General features: G+C 41.2%; 1 protein-coding gene across 3 annotated transcripts in view; it reads left to right on the top strand.

Moving 5' to 3' along the window:
- ddx46 (DEAD (Asp-Glu-Ala-Asp) box polypeptide 46) overlaps positions 1-16,490 on the top strand; it is a 66,612-nt gene that overhangs the window by 32,851 nt on the left and 17,271 nt on the right. For all 3 annotated transcript variants that reach the window (XM_059990437.1, XM_059990436.1, XM_059990435.1), the window contains 4 exons: positions 2,502-2,584; positions 8,788-8,952; positions 14,513-14,675; positions 15,440-15,633. In XM_059990437.1, coding sequence (XP_059846420.1) covers positions 2,502-2,584; positions 8,788-8,952; positions 14,513-14,675; positions 15,440-15,633 — 605 coding nt within the window. The remainder of the gene's footprint in view (positions 1-2,501; positions 2,585-8,787; positions 8,953-14,512; positions 14,676-15,439; positions 15,634-16,490) is intronic.

The following is a 16,490-nucleotide window of genomic DNA, read 5'->3' as shown; positions in this document are numbered from 1 at the left end:
GATAAGGTTCCCCTTGTTCTTATTGCTATTGCATGAGCCTCTGCATCCAGCACATTATTACCACCCCTTCCACCCATCACGAATGGGATCCCACCACTGGGCACCTCTGCCCTCCACTGCACCCCATCTCTGCTTTATCTACAACACTCAACCATCCCCACTAATATCCCTCCAGGTATTTATCCTTGTAATTGTGCTAAGTGCTACACTTGCCTCTCTACACTTCCTCCCTCAGCACCATTCTGGGTGCTAAACGCATTTCCAGTGAGATGACACTTCACCTGCAACTCTGTCAGTCGTTTATTGTATCCAGTCCTCCTAGTGCTGCCTCCTCTACATTGGTGAAACCCTACACAGATTGGGTACGGCTTCGTTGAGCACCTTTGCTCCGTCTGCCACAACAGCCAGGATCTCCATTGGCCACCCAGTACAATTCCACTTCCAATTCCCATACTGTAATATCTGTCCACGACCTCCTCTACTGCTGTGATGAGGCCAGGCACAAATGGAAGCAACATCTCATATTATGTCTTAGTAGTCTCCAGCCTAATGGCATGAACCTGGATTTCTTTAACTTCTTTAATCACTCCCCTCTGTTTTACCCCAGCCCTTTGCTTTCTTTCGTTCTGGTGGCTCTCTGACCCCTTTACCCCACTCCTACCCCATGACCTGCCCATCAACTCTCTCTGATTCCCCACCTCCTTACCTTTATTCCATCATCTAATGTCCTCTCTCGTCAAGGTTTCTCCTTCTTTAATCCTTTACCTCTTCCTATCTATCATCTCCCAGCTTCTCACTTCATTCTCCTCCCTCTCCCCCCCCCCCACCCACCTTCTACCTCCTCACCTGGACTCATCTGTCACCTGCCAGCTTGTGCCCTTCCCCTGGCCCTACAGTTTTATTCTGGCTTCTGTCTCCTTCTTTTCCAAGCCTGATGAGGGATCTTGGCTGCTCATTTTCCTCCATAGATACTGCATGACTTGCTGAGATCCTCCCAACATTTTGTGTCGGTTCTACTACCTTTATCCATTCCTTCATTTCCAGTTTTCAGTCCTGCAGAACTATCATTCACAGTAAACATCTACCTATGTTCCTGTGCTCAAGAGCATATTCCTGTGCTCTTCTCAAGTTTCCTATCTATTTTATAATACAAGTAATTGGTTTTGCTGCTTGCCTTGAAAATGTAAGGTCTATTATTGTCCTTGATATTTTTCTGAGCCCTGAGCAATGAATTGAAGATCAAAGCAACTCTGAAATCCAGATCATTTTTGTATAGGGTCTCACTTGCAATTTGGCGATATGACACTGATTATACCTTTGAGGCTGAATCTAGTATTAGATTAAGTTTATTGGTAGGTTTGTTATGGCTAAAAATGAACACTAGGTAATAAATCACCTTCAATCCATTTTTCTACGTCTCACTATGTAGTTGTACTGAACACATTTAGCATAGCAATTATATTTTTTTCTGTGACAAAGGAGCTATATAATGGTAGGTAATATACGAATCAATTAGATCTCACAATGGTATCGAAAGATATTGCTGTAGTATTTGTAGATTTAATAGTTCATTATGGCTTCACTTGGCACTTATGTGTGTTTTCTATCATACATAATTGATTTGAATGCATGAAAAAAGTATACATTTTAATATTAGACACTGTATGATATTGAATATCATTTTACTAAACTGTCAACATTATTTGACCCATATGGAGAAAGTTTCCTCAAGAGATTTGATTTGGGCATGCAAGACATAACCCATCAGAGGTAGGTCCTTAATCAAGTTGTGCAGTATCCAGTTACTAAACATGTGGCTCCTTGTGAATATGTCATATTCATCTCAGAATATCAATACTGTTGGAATATTTTCAGTTGTCTTTTTTTTCCACTCTGTTTTTGTAGGTTTAATTTTCTTGTATTCAGAATCTTAGAAAGTTGGTTTTGAAGTCCAGCATTTACAGCTGTTCAACATTATTTCATTGGTTAATTCTCTAGAGAAAGTAGGCAGATACTTAATTTAAAATGCACCAATAATAGCAATTAAAGGCAAGTAGCAAGGACCCTGTTTTCCACACATGCGGCGTAATCTCTAATATGTTCTTTTTTCTAGGTGAATGCAGAGACTTGTCAAATAATGGCCTTTGGGTTTCTTGCTTCATCTCAGTCTAAAATTGTTGATGGGTGTTTGTTTTGGAGAGGGCTGTTTTCTGAATTTTGCAGGTTCTTCTTGCCCCAATGGTATGCAAGAATTAGAAAACATGGGCAACTATTTTCACGTAGTTTATACCCAATGTAAAATTCGTACTTAAGTACATAATTTCTTTATGAAGCAAGACAAAATATAAAGCAGATATATAATCTCAAAAATATGGACCAATTTGATGCTTAATTTTGGATTCTTTTTAGTTCTTAGCATACAAAATGGTTTACTGGTAGTGTTTTGGGAATTGCTAATATTTGCATGTAGCATTCATTGAAATTATTCTTGCTGTTCTCAGGTCGTGTGACAAATTTTCGCAGAGTTACCTATGTTGTACTTGATGAAGCAGATAGAATGTTTGACATGGGCTTTGAGCCTCAGGTGGGCACTGAAATGTATCTCCTGAAAATACTATATGATAGCTTTGACTAATGTTAAATACTTATGTGTGACTTGTTTGGGCATGTGTGCAAATAACTGATCAGGAATTCCGAATCTCTGTACTGAATAAAGTTATATAATAGAGGTAATATGAGGTAATTCTGCAGCTGGTCTCACTGAAGGGTCATTTGGAACAATTTATAAACTAGTTTACATTTTGTTTCACAGATTGTGATTCGATAAAAGCTCATAAAAACTTACAAACCGGTTAATTTACATGCAAGGTGGCTTATTTGAGCAGATAGATTTGTCATCAAGGTGTGCTCAGAAACCACAATTAGATTGAAAACCATGAGTAAATTTTGAAATTCATGTCATAATATACTATTGTAATATGCATTATCTGCCTTTACCATTCATCTGTGGAGGAGTGCATACCTTGCATCTTTATATTTTAACCATCAGCTCCCATCTCCAAATGGAGCAAAATGTTTAATTTTCATTATTTTCCTAGAATGTCTTTCGTTTGTATATGCTGGCAGAATACCTCATTTGGTTACACAAAATTTTTAAAAATGTTTCTAACAAATATTTTAGGATGGTTAACTATCCTGCTTGCTTGGTTGTTTGAGATAAGATCATAAGACCATAAAACAGAGGCAGAATTGGGTCGTTTGGCCCATTGAGTCTGTTCCGCCATTCCATCAGGATAAAACAGGCCCAAGTCAAAATGGTTTTGCTCAGGTGAAATCTTGCTTAGAAAATCTGTTGGATTTCTTTGAGGAATTAACAGGCAAGATATACAAAGGAATTTGACAAAGTGCCATACATGAGGCTGCTTAACAAGATATGAGTCCATGGTAGTACATGAAAGATACTACCATGGATAGAAGATTGGCTGACTGGCAGGAGGCAAGGAATGGGAATAAAGGGCGCCTTTTCTGGTTGGCTGCTGGTGACCAGTGGTGTTCCGCAGGGGTCGGTGTTGGGACCACTTCTTTTCACATTGTATGTCAATGATTTTGGATGATGGAATTGGTAGCTTTGTGGCCAAGATTACAGACAATGCAAAGATAGGTGGAGGGGCAGATAGTGTTGAGGAAGCAGGGAGTCCGCAGAAGGACTTGGACAGATTGGGAGAAGGGGCAGATGGAATATAGTGTAGGGAAGTGTATGTCCATGTGCTTTGGCAGAAGGAATAAAGGCGTAGACTATTTTCTAAATGGGGAGAAAGTTCAAAAGTCAGAGGTGCAGTGGGACTTTGGAGTCTTCGTGCACCATTCCCTGAAGGTTGATTTGCACGTTGAGTCTGGTAAGGAAGGCAAATGCGATGTTAGCATTCATTTTGTGAAGACTAGAATATAACAGCAATGATGTCATGCTGAGGTTTTATAGGGCACCAGATGTGTCAGACCACACCTGGAGTACTGTGAGCACTTTTGGTCCCCTTATCTAAGAAGTGCTGGCATCGGAGAGGATTCAGAGGAGGTTTACAAGATGAGTCTGGGAATGAAAGGGTTTAGGTATGAGGAGCTTTTGATGCCTCTGGACTTTTACTCGCTGGAGTTTAGAAGAATGAGGAGGGAATCTTATTGAAACCTATCTAATATTGAAAGGCCTAGAAAGAGTGGATTTAGAGGGGCTTATTAGAACCGCAGGGCATAGCTCAGAATAGAAGAACGTCCATTTAGAAGAGAGATGAGGAATTTCTTTAACTAGGAAATAGTGAATCTGTCGATTTCATTGTCGAACCCAAGTCATTGAGAATATTTAAATTGGAGGTCAATAGGTTCCTGATTAGTCAGGATGTTAAATGCTACAGAGAAGAGACAGAGAATGGGATTGAGAAGAATAATAAATTAGCCATAGATGAATGGCAGAGCAGACTAGATGGGCCAAAAGGCCTAATTCACCTCCTAGGTGTTACAATCTTATGGCTAATTGGGTCAGCTGCCTAATTGGGCCAAAATGCACTGTCCCGATGTGTTCCAGTTAAATTGAAATCCGCTTTATTAGCTGTTGATTAAAATTACTTTCTGTCGCTAGCCATTGTACATTTACTGATTGCAGTTACTCTCCCACTCCCTCTCTGCCTTTTCCCTTCTACCCCTCGCATGAGACCCTTCTCATGCTACCTGGAAGATGGGGCAGATGCACTGGCCAGTCCGCGTCCAACCACAGTTGTATTTGTTTATCTTGTCCATCTTTTTTTACATTCACATCACTGCTGGATACTGGGAACATCAAGTCCTGCAGGACTACCCCATCAATCAGCTGCTCAATAGCGAATGAGTTAAACTTATTGGGTGGGTAATGTAGCAGGATCCTCTTTTGAGTCAGTATGAGTGGAAGTCAGGAACAGGAAGGGAGCAGTTACTCTAGTGGGAGTATTCTATATGCCCCCTGGTAGCAGCAGAGAATCGAGGTGCAGTTTGGGGGGGCAGATTTTGGAAAGGTGCAAAAATAACAGGGTTGTTATCATGGGTGACTGGTAGCAGCAGAGATACCGAGGTGCAGTTTGGGAGGCAGATTTTGGAAAGGTGCAAAAATAACAGGGTGACTTTAACTTCCCTAATATTGATTGGTACCTGATTAGTTCCTGTGGTTTAGATGGGGCAGAGTTTGTTAAGTGTGTCCCGGATGGATTCCTGTCACAGTATGTTGACAGGCCGACAAGGGGAATGCCATACTAGATCTAGTATTAGGTAATGAACTGGGTCAGGTCACAGATCTGTCAGTGGATGAGCATCTGGCGGACAGTGACCACCGCTCCCTGGCCTTTAACATTATCATGGAAAAGATAATGATAAAATGATAGAATCAGAGAGGACAGGAAAATTTTTAATTGGGGAAGGGCAAATTATAAGGCTTGTAAGCTAGAACTTGCAGGTGTGAATTGGGATGATGTTTTTGCAGGGAAATGTACTATGGACATGTGGTCGATGTTTAGGAATCTCTTGCACAACGTTAGGGATAAATTTGTCCCAGTGAGGAAGATAAAGAATGGTAGGGTGAAGGAACCATGGGTGACAAGTGAGGTAGAAAATCTAGTCAGGTGGAAGAAAGCAACATACGTGAGGTTTAGGAAGCAAGGATCAGATGGGTCTATTAAGGAATATAGGGTAGCAAGAAAGGAGCTTAAGAAGGGGCTGAGGAGAGCAAGAAGGGGGCATGAGAAAGCCTTGGCAAGTAGAGTAAAGGAGAATCCCAAGGGATTCTTCAATTACGTGAATAACAAAAGGATGACAGAAGTGAAGGTAGGACTGAATAGAGATAAAGGTGGGAAGATGTGCCTGGAGGCTGTGGAAGTGAGCAAGGTCCTCAATGAATACTTCTCTTCAGTATTCACCAATGAGATGGAACTTGATGACGGTAAGGACAATATGAGTGAGGCTGATGTTCTGGAGCATGTTGCTATTAAGGGAGAGGAGGTGTTGGAGTTGTTAAAATACATTAGGACGGATAAGTTCCCGGGGCACAAGGCGAGGGAAGAGATTGCTGAGCCTCTGGCTAGGATCTTATGTCCTCGTCCACGGGAGGATTGGAGGGAGGCAAATGTTGTCCCCTTGTTCAAAAAAGGTAGTAGGGATAGTCCGGGTAATTGTAGACCAGTGAGCCTTATGTCTGTGGTGGGAAAGCTGTTGGAAAAGATTCTTGGAGATAGAATCTATGGGCATTTAGAGAATCATGGTCTGATCAGGGACAGTCAGCATGGTTTTGTGAAGGGCATATCATGTATAACAAGCCTGATAGAGTTCTTTGAGGAGGTGACCAGGCATATAGATGTGCAGTGCAGTGGATGTGATCTACATAGATTTTAGTAAGGCATTAGATAAGGTTCAACATGGTAGGCTTATTCAGAAAGTCAGAAGGCATGGGATCCAGGGAAGTTTGGCCAGGTGGATTCAGAATTGGCTTGCCTGCAGAAACCAGAGGGTCATGGTGGAGGGAGTACATTCAGATTGGAGGGTTGTGACTAGTGGTGTCCCACAAGGATCGGTTCTGAGACCTCTACTTTTCATGATTTTTATTAACAACCTGGATGTGGGGGTAGAAGGGTGAGTTGGCAAGTTTGCAGATGACACAAAGGTTGGTGGAGTTGTGGATAGTGTAGAGGATTGTTGAAGATTGCAGAGGGACACTGATAGGATGCAGAAGTGGACTGAGAAATGGCAGATGGAGTTCAGCCCGGAGAAGTGTGAGGTGGTACACTTTGGAAGGACAAACTCCAAGGCAGAGTACAAAGTAAATGGTAGTGTGGAGGAGCAGAGGGATCTGGGGGTACATGTCCACAGATCCCTGAAAGTTGCCTCACAGGTAGATAGGGTAGTTAAGAAAGCTTATGGGGTGTTAGCTTTCATAAGTCGAGGGATAGAGTTTAAGAGTCACAAGGTAATGATACAGCTCTATAAAACTCTAGTTAGGCCACACTTGAAGTACTGTGTCCAGTTCTGGTCGCCTCACTATAGGAAGGATGTGGAAGCATTGGAAAGGGTACAGAGGAGATTTACCAGTATGCTGCCTGGTTTAGAGAGTATGCATTATGATCAGAGATTAAGGGAGCTAGGGCTTTACTATTTGGAGAGAAGGAGGATGAGAGGAGACATGATAGAGGTATGAAAGATATTAAGAGGAATAGATAGTGGACAGTCAGCACCTCTTCCCCAGGGCACCACTGCTCAATACAAGAGGACATGGCTTTAAGTAAGGGGTGGGAAGTTCAAGGGGGATTTTAGAGGAAGGTTTTTTACTCAGAGAGTGGTTGGTGCATCGAATGCACAGCCTGAGTCAGTGATGGAGGCAGATACACTAGTGAAATTTAAGAGACTACTAGACAGGTATATGGAGGAATTTAAGGTGGGGGGTTATATGGGAGACAGGGTTTGAGGGTCGGCACAACATTGTGGGCCGAAGGGCCTGTACTGTGCTGTACTATTCTATGTTCTATGTTATTGCATACTGTCGTGTTGTTGTCTGGACTTGTTGCATACTGTTATGCTGAGATGGTGCGTGGTGCAATAAGCTGTGTGAGTGATTGTCTTGAACATTTTTATTGTGATAGCAAGATCCTGTTCAAAATTGGTAAAGTAGAACACTGCAAGTGCAGTTTGCTGATTTATTGGCAAGACCGACAGTGGGGGAGCTGTGTTGCCTCGGTTGTGGAGTGGACTAGGCATTTGCTGCAATGTCACCTATTGCATACGCCTAGGGTAGGAGAGCCAGGGAGGTGTGGGAGAAGGGAGCTGTTTGTTGGGCACACTGGAATTCGTACTCTGTTGCCCCTTCCATCAGTGCTGCTCTCTAGTCCTTGCTTGGTGGAAGAACAAACTGGACCAGGAGAATCTGAAGTCATTCCACTCAGAGCTCTATTGTTTTTTCCTTTGTGATTGTTATTTTTTTTTACTGAAATCATAATCATATATGCTGTGTACGGTGTGCTGTGTGCTGTTCGTAATGTGTTATACAACTTGACTCTGGAGGAACACAGTTACATTTGACTTTATTCGCATATGGTTGATTGATTAAATCTAAACATAGAAACATACAAAACCTACAGCACAATACAGGCCCATCAGCCCACAAAGCTGTGCTGAACATGTCCTGACCTGAGAAATTACCTAGGGTTACCCATAGCCCTCTATTTTTCTGAGCTCCATATACCTGTCCAGGAGTCTCTTAAAAGAACCTATCGTATCTGCCTCCACCACCATCACCGGCAGCCCATTCCATGCACTTACCACTCTGCATAAAAAATAAATAAATAGATAAATTACCCCTGATAATTCTTCTGTACCTACTTCCAGGCACCTTAAAACTATGCACTTTCGTGCTAGCCATTTCAGCCCTGGGAAAAAGCCTCTGATTATCCACATGATCAATGCTTCTCATCATCTTATAAACCTCCATCAGATAACCGCTCATCCTCCATCGCTCTAAGGAAAAAAGGCCAAATTCACTCAGCCTCTTCTCATAAGGCATACTCCCCAATCCAGGCAACATCCTTGTAACTTGAACTTGAATTTGCATCCAAGGGTTATGTGTAGTTTGTAATTTCTTTTAATGAAAAGAACCAGTTTGTCTGGAACTGCATTGCTGATCTAATTAGCCGGTTGGTACAAGTTCTGATTTCTGAAATATGGGTTAATTCTGTTACTAAAGATGACAGCTACTTTGATTAATGCTTTTTATTTGTATGTTAACAGGTAATGCGAATAGTGGAAAACATTCGACCAGACCGACAAACAGTTATGTTTTCTGCTACATTCCCCAGGGCAATGGAGGCCTTGGCACGACGAATACTTACAAAACCTATTGAAGTACAAGTGGGTAGTAGAAGCGTGGTTTGTTCTGATGTTGAGCAACATGTGGTAAGTGCTTAATAATAGCACAAACTACTCATTATGCTGGGCAATTTATTCCCACTGATTTATTGTTTTTGTCTGCATGTAGAAATCCTTAACCAATGCTATGATTTTTTATTTCGTGTCATTGTTGCCAGTATTTATTTTTCGATTATTCTAAATGTTGCTCTTTTGCTGAGCTGAAACTCAAAGATAATAATCCTAAGTTTGCACATGACTGGAAAATTGGTGGCACTGAGGATAGCAAGAAAGATTGTGAAAGGATATGGCAGAAGTTGGACTATTTGAGGCAAAAAATGACAGCTGGAGTTTATTTATTCTGAGCAAATAGAGCTGTTGCATTTTGGGAGGTCAAGTACAAGATGAAAGTATTCAGTAAATGGCAGGACCTTTAAGGCTGATTTATAGTTTTGCATATAGGCTACGCAGTAGCCTACGCCATAGGCCTGATTTATACTTCTGCATATGCCGTAGCAAGCACGCGTTGGTGTGCGCCAAAATGCTAGTTGGCAGTGGGGTTCTATGCCACTGTGTTGAGTTTCTTCGTGAGAGACATGGACGAGGAAATGCATTTCAGACATTCTCACGTGTTGGCAGGTAGATTTGACGATTTGGTTCATCTATTTCGCATCAGTGTACAGACATGGCGGAGAAGAAGCAACCGGAAGTGCAGTACTACCAAGTGGACCAATCACAGTTGTTGCGGTCTGCATCGCCACAATGCATGAGTTACTTTTTTGGGGAGATGCACATTACCCTACAGCATAGGGTACACAGTACCTACGATGTAGATGCGACGCAGAAGTATAAATCAGCCTTCAGAAACACTGATATACAGAAGGATCTTGAGTGTGTCCATAATTCCCTGAAAGTGCAAACCAAGTGGAAATGGTGGTAAAGTAGGCATACAACATGCTTGACTTTATTAATCTGAGCATTGAGTATAAAAGTTTTCTCTTCATGTTGCAGCTGTATAAAACTTTGCTTAGACCAGATGTATAGTAAAGTGTGCAGTTCTTGTCACCACTTGATATGAAGGATGTGGAGGTTTTGGAAAGGGTGCAGAGAGGTTCACCAGGATTGAAGCGTATTAACTATAAGAACAGGTTGGGCAAACATGAATCATTTACTCTGGCTTGTTGAAGGCTGAGGAGGTGACCTCAGAAGTATATAAAATTATGAGAAGCCTAGATGGGCAAGAAAATTGCCTATCGCCACAATAGGTCAACAGCAGATGCAATCTCAATGGCCCTTCACACGGCCTTAGACCACCTGGACAATACAAATACCTATGTCAGGATGCTGTTCATAGCTCAGAATTTAATATCATCATTCTCACAATCTTGATTGAGAAGTTACAGAACCTGGGCCTCTGTACTTCCCACTGCAATTAGATCCTCGACTTCCTAACCGGAAGACCACAATCTGTGGGGATTGGTGATAACATCTCCTCCTCAATGATAATCAACACAGGCATACCTCGGGTGTGTGCTTAGCCCACTGCTCTACTCTCTCTATACCCATAACTGTGTGGCTAGGCACAGCTCAAATACCATGTATAAATTTGGTGATGATACGACCATTATTGGCAGAATCTCAGGTGGTGAAGAGAGGGTGTACAGGAGCAAAATATGCCAACTAGTTGAGTGGTGTCGCAGCAACAACCTCGCACTCAATGTCAGTAAGACGAAAGAGCTGATTGAGGACTTCAGGAAGGCTAAGTTGAGGGAACACACACCAGTCATCATAGAGGGATCAGAAGTGGAGAGAGTGAGCAGCTTCAAGTTCCTGGGTGTTGAGGTCTCTGAGGATCTAAGCTGGTCCCATCATATTGATGCAGTTATAAAGAAGGCAAGACAGTGACTATACTTCATTAGGAGTGTGAAGAGATTTGATATGTCAACAAATACACTCAAAAACTTCTATAGATGTATCGTGGAGAGCATTCTGATAGGCTGCATCATTGTGTGGTATTATGGGGGTGGGGCTACTGCACAGGACCGAAAGAAGCTGCAGAGGGTTGTATATTTAGTTGGCTTCATCTTGGATACTAGCCTACAAAGTATCCAGGACATCTTCAAGGAGTGGTGTCTCAGAAAGGCAGCATCCATTATTAAGGACCTCCAGCACCCAGGGCCATGCCATTTTCTCACTGTTGCCATCAGTTAGGAGATACAGAAGCCTGAAGGCACATACTCAGCAATTCAGGAACAGGTTTTTCCTTTTGCTAACTAATTTCTAAAAGGACATTGAACCCGTGAACACTACCTCAATTTTTTAATATATATTATTTCTGTCTATTGCACGATTTTATAATCTATTCAATATACGTATTCTGTAATTGATTTATTTATTTTCGTCTATATTATGTATTGCATTGAACTGCTGTTGCTGAGTTAACAAATTTCACAACACATGCCAGTGGTAATAAACCTGATTCTGAAAGTCAGTCTTTTCTCCAGGAGAATCAAAGACTATAGGTCACAGGTTTAATATGAGTGGGAAACGTTTAAAGGAGATTTTTCACAGTGGTTGGTGTTTGGAATGCACAATCAGAGGAACTGGTTTAAGCAGACACAATGGCAACATTTAAGAGGCATTTAAAAGGACGCACAGAAAAGCAAGCAATAGAGGGTACAGGTACATGCAGAGAGATAAGAATAGTTTAGACTGGCATCGTGATGGTGAAGGTCCTCATGATTATTCCAGATACCACTTGTTGTTAATTATAGAAATAGGACAGAGCAGACTGGGGGGCTGGGGGAGTGAGAAAGAGTGCATGAAGAGGGGTTCAGATTTGTCCCATCTCTGGTCAAGGTTGGACCTGTACAAATTTGCTCTGCAGCAAATGTTTTGGATAATGGGGTGAGGGTTGTTATGGAGCCTGTTCAAACTAGTTTGGCAGGAGAATTGAACCCTTGCAGTGAAGTCAGGAAGAAGACAAACAATTATAGAGTCATCTGGAAATAATTGGTGAGTTTAGAAATAGTAGTTGCTTTGGTTATTGTCTTCAAAAATATAGATTCTTGAATTATGAAGAAGGATCCTACTTGAGGGAGCTGTCTTGAAAGACCACACAAATTCCACTCTATCCATGCCCTTTTGCACTCTGGGTAGTCCTGTTGATACTGGGAAAACTTATACAGGTTTCGCCTGCTAGCTGAAGATAGAGCGTTCCTATGAAACGGTTCGTAAGCCGGAATGTTGTAAAGTGAATAAGCAATTACCATTCATTTATATGGGAAAATCTTGTGCGCATTCCCAGACCCAAAAAATAACCTACAAAATCATGGCAAATAACACATAAAACCTAAAATAACAGTAACATATAGTAAAAGCAGGAATGATATGATAAATACACAGCCTATATAAAGTAGAAATACCTTTCTGCAATCATTGCAGCGCTGTCTAGCGTAGCGAAAATCTCACTATTTAGCGGAAGCAGTCTCTCCAGTAACCTTTAAGCTATGAAGCTGCCAAATCATACCAAATAACACGTAACAATACACAACCTATATAAAGTAGAAATAATAGATGTACAGTGTAGTTTCACTTAACAGAATCGGGAAGACATCGAGCATACTGATGATGGTGGTTTGGCTGAGTCGTCAGAGGTTGGCGTGCTCGGCAAGAGAGATCACTTTGCTACAAGCAGAACCAACAGTAACATATCGGCAGCTTTCAAGAGTCTTTCTCTCTGCATATAAATAGTGCAAATGGTGGACACAGACAAGTTCAACACACAGACAATGTCCTTACTTTGTTCACCACGATCGAAACGCTTAATTATGTCTAGTTTTACGCTAAGTGTAACACCCTTACAAGGTCTTTTAGGCTTTTCTGATACCCTGGAACTCATCTTGTTAACAGATGCACAAAATAAATCTACATAAAGCACAGGTGCTCACAGGCACATGTTTAAGCAATGGCGGCTAGAATGCAGTTCCGGGGGAGGAGCTTGGCTGCTCGGGAGCACGCGCTGTCCTTTTTCGTGTGCTGCCTTTTTTCGTAACAGTGAAAACACTTTCTGTTAGCAAAAATAGGTAACTAATGGAGGTCTTTCGTAACAGTGAGGTGTCATAAAGCAAACGTTCGATAAACGGGCGACCCGTACCTCCCATTAGCGCTACTCTACTATTCTCTAAAATCACCACTTAACATGCAATTTCTCGACACATCTCCCACTCATTATTGGAGTGTCTATAATATAGCCTTACCAAGGTGACCATCACCTTATTTCTAAGTTTGACTCAAATGGCCTTGTTAGTTGATCTCCCAAGAATCGCTTCCCTAAGCACTACTGTTCTTCCTCCACTCCTTCGTGTTCCTTTGTCATACCCAGAACATTGAACTGCTAGTTCTGCCCTTTGCTCAGTCACGTTTCTTTTATGGCCACAGTATCCCAGTCTCTAGAGAGAATACACATTCGCAATTTGTTTAATAGATGCAACTTAAAGCAGTGGTCCTGTCTGTCCTTTTACTGTAAATATGTACATTGCTAGCCTTCATGATTGGCTTGCCGCACGTACCCTGTCTTCTCATTGATCTTGCTCTCTTGAGTCCCAACCCCTGCCAATCTAGTTTAAACCTTTCCTGGTAGCTAAAGAACATTTAGCTAAATACAGGTTCCCCCGCTATCCAAAGGTAGAGTGTTCCTATGAAACTGTTTGTAAGCCGAAATGTAGTAAAGCGAAGAAGCAATTACCATTAATTTATATGGGAAAAGTTTTTGAGTGTTCCCAGACCCAAAAAATAACCTACCAAATCATACCAAATAACACATAAAACCTCAAATAACATGAACATATAGTAAAAGCAGGAATGACATGATCAATATAAAGTAGAAATATTGTATGTATGGTGTAGTTTCGCTTATCAAAATCAGGAAGACAGCGAGCCAAAATCAATTTGGAGAAAAAAATTGGCACGTACACGCATGCGCACACAACTGCCCGCACAAGGCTTCACGGTCATGGTAGTCTTTTCGGGGTAAACACTTTTTGTAAAAGCGAAAATCCTCTTTGGTTAGTGAAAACAGGTACTAATGTAGGTCTTTCGTAACAGTGAGCTGTCGTAAAGCGAATGTTCGAAAAGCGGGGGCCACCTGTACTTTCACCTTTTCTCAGTCATTTGTTTCCTGGGCACTTGGGGAATTGAAGGCTATGAAGATACTGAAAACAAATAATGATGAGGTAGATCAAACAATGTCAATTTGAATTTTGAACTACCTATTCCTCAGTGCATGAGGCTTAATGGAGCTAAAATAATGAAGAATGTATCAGAATTGGGAATGGCTTTGTCAAAGAAAGAAATGGATATTACCAATGAGGATACCACCACTTTTAAGATGGACTGATTGAGAATGTAGAGCTGGATGTCTTTATCTTAGCCCTGTCTTTAGATGATATTACCAAGAATTGCCACATAGAAGGAAATGAAGAGACAACAAAGATATTTCCATGGGTGCATTACCACTGAGTAGGACAATAGAAAAAGATAGTGTAGTCAATTATTGCAGTTTTTAATTCAAGACTATAAACAATTTATGATTTAATTTTTACTGTAGGTTGTCATAGAAGAAGACAACAAGTTTTTGAAGTTGTTGGAACTTTTGGGCCATTATCAACAAAATGGTTCTGTGATAGTGTTTGTGGACAAGCAAGAGCATGCTGATGGTTTATTAAAGGATTTATTGAGAGCATCCTACTCTTGTATGTCATTACATGGAGGTATGTATATTCAGTTACCAGATAATATATTGTTATTTACTCTTCTTATGACTTTTTTATTTCTCCTTTACATGTGTAGATGGTTTTATAGCATGGTGTTTGGCACTCAGAGTATTAATGAGTAACTTTGAACCTCATTAGAGTTACCATTCTTCAGGTGCAGAAGGAAACAATTGGTAAACGCTATATTTTGACACTAGAGCAAGTTAATTGGAAGAAAAATCAGCAACATGAGTGGCTGACCTATTGATCACCAGCCATGTGTGCCATCTAGATGATGAATAAGGAGATAGGGATTATTCCTCTAAAGTGATGTGATATAATTGAGCACAAATCATCAAATGGACTGGTTATAACAGCTCAATCATTCCACTAAAGATAAATTGTCTGACTATGTGCGATACTGCATATACTGTGCATTCCTAAATCTACAGTATTTACTGAAAAGCACAATACTAACAGGCCAAATCTTCGATCACAAGATCAGTTTCAATGCAGTGACTTACTAGTACGGAGGTCCTGGTGTCCAGTCAGTAGTTACACCTTCCACCCTGCCCCTGCATTTCATCGTCTAATGAGGCTGCACTCACTTATACTGTATGTGTTTCCAAGCACTTGGCGGAAATTTTGAAATCCTGGGGCAAAAATAGAGCGTTAATACCGTATATTGTCAGTTTTCAGACTTTAAGGATCTCAAAAAAAAAGAATGCATTCCTGGGTTGTTTAAACAGACAAAAAAACCTTCAGTTTATGTTTCGTTTCAGGTATCGATCAATATGATCGTGATAGTATAATCAATGATTTTAAGACCGGTGTGTGCCGATTGCTTGTGGCCACTTCAGTAGCAGCACGAGGACTGGATGTTAAACACCTGATTCTTGTTGTCAACTACAGTTGTCCAAATCATTATGAAGATTATGTACATCGAGTGGGGCGTACTGGAAGAGCTGGTAACAAAGTGGGTATACGAACAATAATCTTGGATCATTGAATCGCTATTGTAGCGTTAATGTGACTCGGACACCGCAGTATATTAAAGACACACGTTTATTCACCAGACTTACATTTTACAAAACCCCCGCTTTCTGACGTCATACGCACTCTGACCTACGAATACTCACATAATACATTACATCCCCCTTCTCAAGTTTTTTTTTACAGTACTGTGAATTACCAAAACAATGCCTCTAGGTATGACTTTCTAACATTACAACAGCCATGACATAAACTAATAAAAATCTCAACTTCTTATACTGTATTCTACATTGTATCTTACAATGCTAACAGCAGTATATTTTCTTTTACTAACATAGACTAATAAACCTTTTATTTCACACCCTGGAACTTATAACATGTGTGATTTTGTCTCAAACTGTGCGAGACTGTAGGTAGATCTAGTCTCTGTATCTAGCTGGAAGTTTGACTTGTCTCCCAGATCTTGTGCAATAGAACTGTGACTGTGCTTGTCCTTCAGAGTCAGTCTCTCGAGTAACCTCTGTGTCTTCATTTCCACCTCGGTCTGTCTGCGCCAAACTTTCACCGTCATTGTGTCGTGGGGTTTCGTCACACCCCTCACTCTTAGTGTCGTTTGTTTCCATGTCTGTATCCGTGGAAATGTCCTGTGTATCTGTACGTGGGAACTCCCTCTCGCCTGTCTTCAGCGGATGCTTCCTGTTCCTCCTGTAGACTCTTCCGTCCAGCATGCGAATTATGAAGGATCTTGGTTTGCTGGTGCCTGTTCACAACCACAGCTGGTTGCCAGGTGTTTCCTTTCTGTATTCTGACATTTTCACCTATATGCAGATCTGGTAACTG

Source organism: Hypanus sabinus, chromosome 15 (assembly GCF_030144855.1).
Source record: "Hypanus sabinus isolate sHypSab1 chromosome 15, sHypSab1.hap1, whole genome shotgun sequence".
NCBI classification, from domain to species: domain Eukaryota; kingdom Metazoa; phylum Chordata; class Chondrichthyes; order Myliobatiformes; family Dasyatidae; genus Hypanus; species Hypanus sabinus.
Note: the sequence above shows the minus strand (reverse complement) of the source record. Positions and strands in the feature narration are given on the sequence as shown.